General features: G+C 42.7%; 1 protein-coding gene and 1 pseudogene across 2 annotated transcripts; one reads left to right on the forward strand and one right to left on the reverse strand.

Moving 5' to 3' along the window:
- The first annotated feature begins 317 nt into the window (after nucleotides 1-317).
- Nucleotides 318-721, forward strand: LOC109941473 (S-adenosylmethionine synthase-like; annotated as a pseudogene).
- Nucleotides 722-1,852: 1,131 nt separating this feature from the next.
- On the reverse strand, nucleotides 1,853-8,526 carry sbp9 (SBP-transcription factor 9). 2 transcript variants are annotated; one of them, XM_008657229.3, is made up of 13 exons: nucleotides 8,117-8,526; nucleotides 7,982-8,032; nucleotides 7,245-7,853; nucleotides 6,179-6,360; nucleotides 5,867-6,076; nucleotides 5,710-5,777; nucleotides 4,531-4,605; nucleotides 4,314-4,421; nucleotides 4,090-4,207; nucleotides 3,868-4,009; nucleotides 3,641-3,782; nucleotides 2,961-3,572; nucleotides 1,853-2,543 (listed from the first exon to the last, which is right to left on the reverse strand). In XM_008657229.3, exons 3-13 carry the CDS (start codon nucleotides 7,760-7,762, stop codon nucleotides 2,085-2,087), a joined length of 2,634 nt encoding a protein of 877 aa, XP_008655451.1. In that variant the 5' UTR covers nucleotides 7,763-7,853; nucleotides 7,982-8,032; nucleotides 8,117-8,526; the 3' UTR covers nucleotides 1,853-2,084. The 2 variants fall into 2 exon arrangements, with proteins under 2 accessions (XP_008655451.1, NP_001349187.1); NM_001362258.1 differs by having other exon boundaries at nucleotides 1,857-2,543; nucleotides 7,982-8,154.
- Between the last annotated feature and the right edge of the window lie 2,163 nt (nucleotides 8,527-10,689).

The following is a 10,689-nucleotide window of genomic DNA, read 5'->3' on the forward strand; positions in this document are numbered from 1 at the left end:
GATTGCTACATAAGCATCTTCCACAATTGAGTTACCTGGATTGTACTAAGTTTAGACAGGAGTTGTCTTCTTTTCTGAACTGACTTTTCAAGTCCTATGGTTTGGTCAGTCAGGTCCCCCCTTACAGATAGATCTATATCATATCAGAAAAGCTCATACGCATGGGTATTCAGCGGCTTTGTTATCTTTTATTAATTTGAATAAGCTCTAGTATGTGTGTCGTTGATCAAATATGTGTACTCAAAGCAGTCTTTGGAATTTTTTGAAAGTCCGACTTGTGAGTTGCGCATGTTACTGTGTTATGCAGGTCCATGAAGATGGCTGTACTTGACACGTTCCTTTTCACATCCGAGTCTGTCAATGAAGGCTACCCTGTGACCAGAAATCTGATGCAGTGCCTGATGCATGCCTCCCTGAAGATCCTGACAGCAAGGTTGCTTGTGAGACCTGCACCAAGACTAACAACATGGTCATGATCCTTGGTGAGATCACTACCAAAGACAACGTTGACCATGAGAAGATTGTCACGGATACCTGCCGTGGGATTGGCTTTGTGTCCAATGATGTAGGGCTGGATGCAGACAACTGCAAGGTGCTTGTCAACATTGAACAGCAGTCACCTGACATTGCACAAGGTGCTCATGGTCACTTCGCCAAGCGTCCTGGGGAGTTTTTTTATAAGGAAGGCTTTATTAATTTTAAGAACATTACATCGAGGTGATACAAGTCCTTGAAACTTCTTCCAGCCTCTGCTAATGAAAGCACACAGCTTCTAGAGAACGATCACACACACTTACGCACACTCTAGTGACTATCAATCCGAAGACTACACCGCCACCCATGTTCATGGGAAAAAAAAGACCTTGACCACTTGTATCAAACGTTGTGTAGCCTCCATTATAAAAAGGCGAGAATCTGACTTCTGTAGCATAGCCCACCTGCGAAGCCAATGGGAGATGGTATGGATAACCTGCAAAGGAGAATAATTGATTTTCTTTTCAAAAATTATGCCATTTCTGCTTAGCCAAATCACCCAACAAACAGTTGCGGCCCCTAACAAGGATAAATCTCTAAGATCTTTTCCAAAACCCCCAAGCTAACTCCCAAACATATTAGAAACACTAGAAGGCTTAGAAATGCCAAAAGCTAAGTGAATCTTCAGATAGTCCAGCTAGAATCTCATTGATTATTATTTTTTAGCATTGGTCCTTTCCATAGCTTCATAAAACCTAGATAATGCAGGGTCCTCACTCCTCTTAGCTTCGGCCATCTCAACTTAGACTAAAGAAGCAACCGAAGCTAGAAAGCAAATGCAATTTAAAGGGCTCAAAGCAGCAGGGCAGCTCAATAACATAACAGACATTTTTACCATGACCATCATATTTATATGCAAAAAACCACTGCAGAGTGGTCCCACTATTCAGAAAGTTTCGCTACCTTAGCGACGGAGAAATGAAACTTCCTACGCCCTACTCTTTTTGGAACACATACACTAATACACAGGCGATGACGTATTCTGATTGCAATACCGTGAAACTTACGAAGTTCACAGCTTTCTGGTGGTCTGAAACAATTGCTGTGTTCTTAATACATGAAATTAATGCCATTTGCTGGGTCCACTGACAAATGGCGTCAATTACAGTTACGGACGATAATTAGCTGGACATGTGAGAATTTGGTTACCTACCATTCTTATCTCAGCTACCTCCGTTCTGGAATATTTGTCGCGCTAGTTAATTTTTGAACTAAAACGCGACAAATAAAAAAAAAACGGAGAGAGTACATCTTACCAAGTTCTATATATATGTGTACAAGCAATCTTCCCAAAAAAAAAAAATAACAATAAACAGAATTTAGAAGTAAAAGGTTTTCTTCCTCTCAACCAAAACAAGTAAAAGCTTTACTTCAGTCAGGATGCAAATGCAATGGAGTTACAAGCTAGGCAAGTTCACAGGTTTTACTATAAACAGAAATAAGTTAGACATTTAGTATAAGAAACATGTACATTACAAGAAACTAGCTTCGCTCGGCGCAAACATCTTCATCATACACTGATACAATCGGGCTGGCTCTTCTGCAGTCTATCAATTGGGGCCCCAACGTATATTGTCCCAGAGGAAAGGCTTCATACAACCAACTTGTGGCAGGCTCTTCATGATCAATCCCACACAGACGCAGACGGCAGCAATGGAGACCAAGGAAAGCATCGCAGTCCTATTAGACAGAAACCTATTTGTCCGGGGATGGAATGCAAGCTGCTGGGCCTGCTGGACACACTGTCTGCAGCTCAATGTTTGGTTGATGCTTAGTTGTTTTTTCTCAACACCAAATGTGATTTGATCGGCAGGCTTCATTCGGCTACCATGCTTTCCGACAGTATCAATTGTGCTGGGGATGGTAACCGAGACATGAGCTCTGGTCACCCTTCTGTCAATTTTGTCCTGTACCATTTGAATATAGGATATGTTGCCTCTCTTTGCAGCATATTCCTCAGGAGTGAAGCCAGTGGCGTCACGAGCATTCTTCCACGCTTTGATTCCCAACTGAGACATTTAGGCAGAAAGAAGCCAGACAGCAAATGTTTCAGTGCTTGCACAAATTCTCAAAAGTAAAAGAAAATGTTTTTAAGGTAAATGAATTTTTATCATACTACACCTCATGCGGAACTCTGATGTGATATTATACACCCTACACGATCTATTCAACAATCAATGTAATACACAAACCAATGTTTTGATGGAAGTCCTTTCTTTTTCTTGATATGTACATAATGCATTTCAGATGAAAATATTTCAGGTGCAGACTTAGGTTCTAACAATAAATGGTGGTCTTAGTTTTTATTTTAACTGTTTTACACTAAGAATCGGAAATCTGCTACTTTGAAATTTGAATGTAGATGTGCTTTTTTTTAGTTAAAGCAGGCTACAACAGGTAAGAACATGGCAATTTAGAGTAGTTACCTGCTGAGGATCATCAGTTAAAGCATCTAAAACACCAATAGCATCACTGATTGTGGCTGCAATATGAAGAGGTGTGATATTTGACAGTTCAGTCATCGCAGGAGTGAACAAGAACTGAACTGGAGCACCATCTCCACCGCCCACTGGAGCAATATTTGTTGTGGTGTATCTTAATAGAAATTCAACTAAAGGCTTTGAGCGTTTTTTGACCGCAGTATGCAATAGATTTTCTCCCAAGGCAAATTCAATTGGTGACAATACATCAATATCACCCTGGAACATGGTGTTCAGAAGCTTCCTTAGAACAGCACACCATTCCTGATCAACTGCAAAGGATAGCAGCCATCTAAATCTTGCAACAGGGAAGCGGTCAGGACAATATTGTCGCTGCTCAGACGTAGCTCGCACATGGCTCCTTTGAAGAAGCCATCCGATTTCATGCAAAAAATGTAATGCTCGACTGCGATAAATCATCAGATCATCTATTCTTTTGGAGGTTTGATCAAATGAAACTAAATCCAATCCATGCTCCAACATCCGAATCTCAGAACATACATCTTTGTCCGTGACAACAAAGGGAACAGAAAGGCTGCTTTGATCATAGTCTTCAATCTGAAAACGGAGTCAAGTCTGTAATATACACAAAAAATGAGGATATAAAAAATATACAAACATTGTACCTCTATGAATCCTCTTCCACTTGTACAAGGAAAGGAACAAGAGAAGGTCAGGCATTGAGGGCCTTGCTGCATAGTTGAATCTTCAAGTAGCATTTGTGTCTCTTCTTGAATTAAATATTTTTCATCAAACACACAAAGTAATCTATAACAAAATCAGAATGTGTCAGTTAAAAGAACTAAAGAAGTAAGTTTAGAGGAGACATTTAAATGTGAAAAAAGATACATACTTTGTGGTTGGCTGAACTATATTGAAACCTTTCACAGAGAATTTTACTGACGAAGAACAATCAACTGCAATTGGAGTTACACACAGTCTCTGATGCTTGTCACCAATTACCGGTTGCCAGGGAGATGCAAACATAAGACTACCTAACAAAAATAAGGAAAGAAATACAAATGAAGCTGATCCTCGAATATATGAATAACTACTCCAAATAAGATGAACGGACCATTGCAACTCAGTGTTAGGCAGTCCTGTACCCTAGCATACAACCATCCTGTTCTCCAGAATCCATCATTGGATAAGCTAATAAGATTTTCTATCCATGAAGCTGGGTCATCATTAAACTATAATAGAAAAGAAAAATAACAGTAAGCACTTTGCTTCTGCATCATATACTATAAAGAAAACATATACAGATCTAAATTCACTGTTAATGTAGTGCAATACTACCTCATCCCACATCCAATTAGGGAGGTGAAGGTAAATAGTTAGAATAACACAACCAGGTCTAATATAACTTTCCATATCAGTTGGATAATGCGACAACCAGTTTAGGATCTGTAAATTCAAACCATTTAATAAAAGAATTAGCATTAGCGTATTAAAATATCCACATTGACAAAGTTAATAGAAAAATATGATTCCAGTTTGTAACATGATAACTGACCTGTTCCCGTAGATCTACAGGAAAATCTTTTGGCTCTTTTCCAAAGAGTTTGAACACAATTTTATCTGTTCGGCTCTGCAAATGTTGTGCATAAGAGATATTAAGTCGGAATCAAACATCAGAAATACATCTGGGAGAATCTATCTACAAATTCTAGAGTAACTTCCACAAAATTACACTAAGATTGGAAAACCTGAGTAACTACACTTCACATCCACATTCCAGGTCTATCTCCCACTTTGGATGATTATTCTTTCCCTAAGTGGTGGAGCGAGGTGGTTCGTTTGACGCCAAAGGGAAGGCGTAGGGGGCTGAACTCTCTGATCATCCTTGCTGCCTGGGAAATTTGGAAGCACCGAAATAACTGTGTTTTTGGTTTCATATGTTCTAGGCACTCCACATTCCACGTCTATCTCCCGCTCTGGATGATTATTCTTTCCCTAAGTGGTGGAGCAAGGTGGTTCGTTTGACGCCAAAGGGAAGGCATAGGGGGCTGAACTCTCTGATCATTCTTGCTGCCTGGGAAATTTGGAAGCACTGTGTGTTTTCGATAATGGAAGACCGTGTATATTTGATCTTCTAAGGAAGATTGTAGAAGAATGCAAAATGTGGTGCATGGCTAGAGCTTCAAAGCTACAGGAGTTCCTGGTTGGGTCGCTAGATGGTTTAGTTTGAGTTTTCTTGAGGGTGTTCTTTTTGTTGGTCGTGGTTGAGGACTCTCGTCTGAGTTGTGGGTTTTGTTGTGTTCCTTTTGTAATCGGTCTGGCCTTGCCAGACCTCTTGTTTTTTCTCTCCTTAAATGAAATGACACGCAAATCTCCTGTGTTGTTCGAGAAAAAAAAAACTACACTTCAAACTACTTTCACAAAGCTACACTTTTAAAAACCATTTCCATAATATTATACTTCTATTGTCAAATAGTATCATTAGACTACACATTTGTGGTTAATTTGTATCGAAAAACAACAGTTTTTAAGAGCTAAAATGTGTAGTTTTGTGATATTGAATGGCAATAATTGTGTATTTTCTGTGATTTGTCTGGACAATAGAAATGCAATTCCATGAAGTTGCTTCTCAAAATATAGCTGAGACAGTTTTTTAGATTGGTTTGGAAAAAGTGTATTTTTGCGATAGTTTGTCCAAGATTGGTGTAGTTTATGAAATTTACTAAACATTTACCTCGGCTTCTTCAATGCATGAATCGTTCAAATCAAAGTCCTGTACTCGTCTTTTCACCGCAGGCTCTTCTGAGAACACAAGTTATTCAAATCATTTTATTTATACCTTTGATATTTGACATGCTAAATAGAATCAAGTAAACGATAAAGTGCTTTACCTGCTAATGATTCTCTCCTGACAGGAATTGACCGTATGGTTTGCTCATGCATTATAGAGCCATTTGCAGCATTATTACCATCATTTGATGATATTGAAGTTGCATTCTTTAGAACATCTTGATATGCATGTGTGCTAGCAATAGCAGCAAGGTTCTTCAAAAGGTTAACCAAAGAATTAGGATGGTTGATTTGCTCAGAAGAGCTACCAGCTGTCATCCACACAAGCGCACAGTTAGAATTGCTGTCTGGATTGCATGTCGTTTGAAATATTTGTATTTTAAATTGGTAATCAAATTTTGTATAGAACTTACACTCGAGCCCGGAAAGTTGTTTTAACAGAAGGAATAAGGTGCTACTTAGAGACTGATCTTCATTCATGGAATTCCCGTTCACAGCAGGTTGCGGTTGAACTTTCCTTCTCCTTCCATTATGTTGTGCCAGACGTGATCGGCAGCTCTTCTTACCATCATCAAATTCGTGAAGAAGGTGAAACCTAAAATGGCATACAAATTATTTACTTTCTTCAGCTGATGAGCAAATGAAAGGAAACATAAAAAATGCTCGGTGTATTAAAATATGAATTTCAAGTTTTATGCTAAACTCAATATCATGATAGGCTGCTAAAGTTAAGATGTATGTAGAAGAAAGAGCAATGTTTGGTTTTTTTTCTTCTGCTATGTTGTACGATGCAAAATGTTGGCCTACAAAAATATGACATGTCCAACAGATAACTATTGCGGAAATATGTATGCGATAATGAATTTGTGGTCGAACAAGAAGAGATTGAGCCTATAACTATGATGTCATAGGCTAGGGGTAGCACCAATTAAAGAAAAACTTGTCCAACACCGGTTGAGATGGTTCAGACACGTAGAACGAAGACCTCTAAAGGCACTAGTGCCTAGTGGGATCCTAAGGGGATAGCAATGGGAACAGAGACAAGAGAAGACCAAAGTTGACATAAAAAGAAACAGTAAAAAAGACTTGAAAGGATGGAATATATAAAGTTTGCTTTAGTCTTAAATAAGAGTGCATGAAAAACAACTATCCAAGTGGTTGAACCTTAGACTTGTGCTTTCGGTTGGGTTTCAACTCTGAGTCTCTGACCTACACCAACTTATTTATGAACGGATCCTATCATGGAGCAAAAAAAACTAATGTGTTCAGCATTTCTCAAGGTTAACGATCAGTAATTCGTTTGTGTTGTGTGCCTGTGACACCAAGGTAATGAGCCTTTTTATCTCTTTTATTTCCCCCTTTGGGTTTTGTACCGGAGAAGTGTTTCTTTTTCTTTCTCCAATACAGGTAGGGCACAGGACTCTTGCTGGAGAAAAAAAATTCAGCAGCTGTAATCTCACAACGAAATTGGTGACCAACCTGCTGCACTGCTGACAGAACCGATGCTCTACATTATTGATGCAGACCACTGTTGTCCTGGTATGCGCTTCACACACCTTGTGCCTCTTATGGTAGTCCCTGGCACCACTAAGATCAGCTTGGCAGCCGTCAACCTGGCAAGAAGGAGTGGTGCTCGAATTGGCACCTTTCCTGGGTCTCGTCTCCTCAGTGTTCCGCCCTCTCTGAACACACACCACGTGACTGTTGTCTCCATCTGCTACCGCAGAATTGCTGCACCCACCGCTGCCGTCCTCCTCTGGTGAGAGCCGCCGCCTCTTGTCAACGACGACGCCGAAATCGATCTCCCCCTGACCTCGGCTCAGCTCCCTGCTGATGGACTCGGATGGCGCGGCGGCCGCTGGTGTGGCCAGGAACAGGTTGGCGTCCCACCTCCAGTCGTTCAAATCCCAGTCGAGGCTCCTGTTCTTGTTCCCACCGGACATTCTCGCCGCACCGGCTTGGTCACCGATCTCTTTCCACAGGAAACCGGCTTCCATTTCCTCGGCCTTCTCTTTCGAGGGAAATTGACCCTGCTGTTGGCACGTATGACGAGCATCCAAAGATCGCTGGATTCAATTACATCCCCGACTACAGCCGAAACAAACACAGGGAATTAGATACGAACACCAACACGAACACAAAGGGACTGCCAACCCTGGGTTGGGACTTGGGACAAAATCCTGAAACTACTGAAGAGTACAAGAACCAAGAAGTACCTTCGTTCGGCCCCGGCGGCTAGAACGATACCGTGGTTGGCAAGCAACGCCCTTGAACATGAAAGGCGAGAAATGATTGAAGAAATGGAGATGGAACAGTAGCTCATGGAGAGAGCCGAGTCAAGTATTGGGTACCGTGGGTTAGGACCGGTTGGGGATGGGGCTACTACTTTTCCTCTCACGGATCCTGGAGGCTGGAGCGGCGGAACAGAGGCGGAAGCCGGAAGGGCTCGCGGTGGAACGGGGGGCGAAGTATCCTGGGGAGGCAGAGCCCTCCCCACCGGCATATTCACACTCGAACCACCACCGCCTCTTTTTCATCTCCCCTGTCTCTTGTCTGGCGCTCGGACAGCGACGCCACGACCAAGGGCCGGTTGGACCTTTGGAAGAGCAGGTGACTTGATGACGCAGGGCGGCGCGACGATTCCTCGTTTCCATGACGACTCGCTCGCTGGGCGGTCGGCCCCACGGCCGACGCGGCGCCGCAGGCCGTTTCCTCTTGCTCCGGGGGCTGGACTCAGGGTTCACCGATCCGTTTTACAACCGAAAACCGTCCCTCATCGGTTTCGGTCCGGTACAACCGATTATAATATATCTAGATTATAATATATCTAGATTATAATCTGGATTATATAATTTAAATTATATAATCTATAAGCTGAAACAAACAGTCCTAAGTCCAGGACACATCCCCTCACCTACATCGTTGTCTGAGCCGCCTCATCGACCTTGGTGCCGCTTGGCGGAAGCAGACGAGCGACGAGCACCGCTCGCACCGTCGGAGGAGGTGCTCGCCGTGCCATCGTCCTCGTGCATCCCCGGTGGAGAGCAAGGCTCAGTCGTCGTCTTGCCCGTCCATCAGGATCGGTGGCAGAGACCATAGCAAGAGAAAGAGAACGGGGGAGAGACCGGGAGCAGCGACGAAGGGGGTTGCATTGAGACGTTATTTGTTGGATGGATCTAGATTAATTTGAATTGGTGTTTTATTTAGGGTACAATTATCTTTTTGTAAGCTCTATAAAATTCTTAAATTTACTTTAATTATAATAGGAATAACACGTGTAGCAAATTTAGATCTAAAAATAGCACGTAAAAAATATTTTGGCTATAGTTTCGCTCACCTTTGATGTTTTTCGGAGTTTTTAGGGCTAATGTGACAGTCCCATTGTTGACGCTTTTTCGGAGCGCCAAATACTCAAGAAAAACCGGCGGCGGTGCTCTCTGGTCAGGCGCGGACGGTCCGCGGCCTAGGGTCGGACGGTCCGCGACTTGGCGCAGGGGCTAGGGTTTCCTGCCTGACGGCCGGACGGTCCGCGCGGCGGAAGATTGCCGGCGGCGCCTGGATCTCGCTCCCGGGAGGGACCCCGTCGGGGAGGAGAGATCCTAGGGGTTTTCTAGGCTCGGGCCGGCCGACCTAGACTCCTCTAATCGGCGTAGAGTCGAAGAGAGGCGAAGAATTTGGGGATTGAGAGGCTAAACTAGAACTAGACTAGAACTACTCCTAATTGTACTGGAAATAAATGTGAATAGAAGTTGTATTGATTCGATTGATGATTACAAATCGGTCGTAGACCTCTCTTTATATAGAGGAGGGGGGCTAGACCCTTTACACGACTGGATTCCGAGCTAATTTCGCAAATCTAACCAACAAACATGGCACAAAACTCGGAACCCTAAACTGCTCTGCGCATGCGCGGACCGTCCGGCCCACAGGCGCGGACTGTCCGGACCGCGGATCGTCCGGCCTCAGGGCCGGACCGTCCGCCAGGCTCAAAACGGTGCTCAACATATGCCCCCTGCCTTTCGGTGGAGCTGAGCAAACCAAAAGCAACTAACTCGATGTGATTACATCGGTTTTCTTAGGCATCTTGCCACATACTAGGATGGTACTATTTGAGGAAACGCACATTCAAAGCCTTAGGTAAATCCTTGCCTTGTAATGTTTGTAGTAAATAGGCGTTGCCAGACATCACCTGTTTTACTTTATAAGGACCCTCCCAGTTTGGCGACCATTTTCCGAACTTACGGTCTTTATTCCTTAGAGGCAGAATAGTCTTCCACACCAGGTCCCCTAATTGAAATAATTTTGCTTTGACCTTCTTGTTGTAGGCCCTGGCTACCATGATCTTGTCCTTTTCTATTGCTCCCAAAGCTATCATCCTCTTGTCGGTCACCTCATCAATATTATCCATCATTGAATTATAATAATCAGTAGCAGTTAGATCATTTTGTCTGGCGAACCTGACAACATTCAAACTTATTTCCATAGGCAACACTGCTTCCTGCCCATAGACAAGCTCAAAAGGAGACACTTTAGTAGCCCTATGTTTAAATATCCTATGAGCCCATAAAGCTTCAGACAAAATCTTATGCCAATGTTTAGGATTATCAGATATCTTCTTTTTTATCAAATTGATCAATGTCCTATTACTAGACTCGGCCTGTCCATTGGCCTGAGCATAATATGGAGATGAATTAAGCAGCTTAATTCTGTATAATTCAGCAAATTCACGTACCTCCTTTGACATAAAAGAAGTACCTTGATCTGTGGTCAAGGTCTGGGGAATGTCGAATCTATGAATAATATGCTCAGTTATGAACTCAATTACCTCCTTGTGCGTCATGTTCTTTAGAGCAACGGCTTCAGTCCATTTGGTGAAATAGTCAGTGGCAACTAACACAAACCGATGCCCCCTTGATGATGAAGG

The sequence above is a fragment of the Zea mays genome, chromosome 8, assembly GCF_902167145.1.
Source record: "Zea mays cultivar B73 chromosome 8, Zm-B73-REFERENCE-NAM-5.0, whole genome shotgun sequence".
NCBI classification, from domain to species: Eukaryota; Viridiplantae; Streptophyta; class Magnoliopsida; order Poales; family Poaceae; genus Zea; species Zea mays.

Excerpts from the sequence above, each read along its gene's own strand:
- sbp9 (XM_008657229.3), bottom strand. The coding sequence starts at position 7,762 with ATGGAAGCCGGTTTCCTGTGGAAAGAGATCGGTGACCAAGCCGGTGCG. Across the intron at positions 4,422-4,530 it reads CTGTAGATCTACGGGAACAG|ATCCTAAACTGGTTGTCGCA; the intron begins GTCAGTTATCAT and ends TTGAATTTACAG. Across the intron at positions 3,573-3,640 it reads GTGGAAGAGGATTCATAGAG|ATTGAAGACTATGATCAAAG; the intron begins GTACAATGTTTG and ends CTCCGTTTTCAG.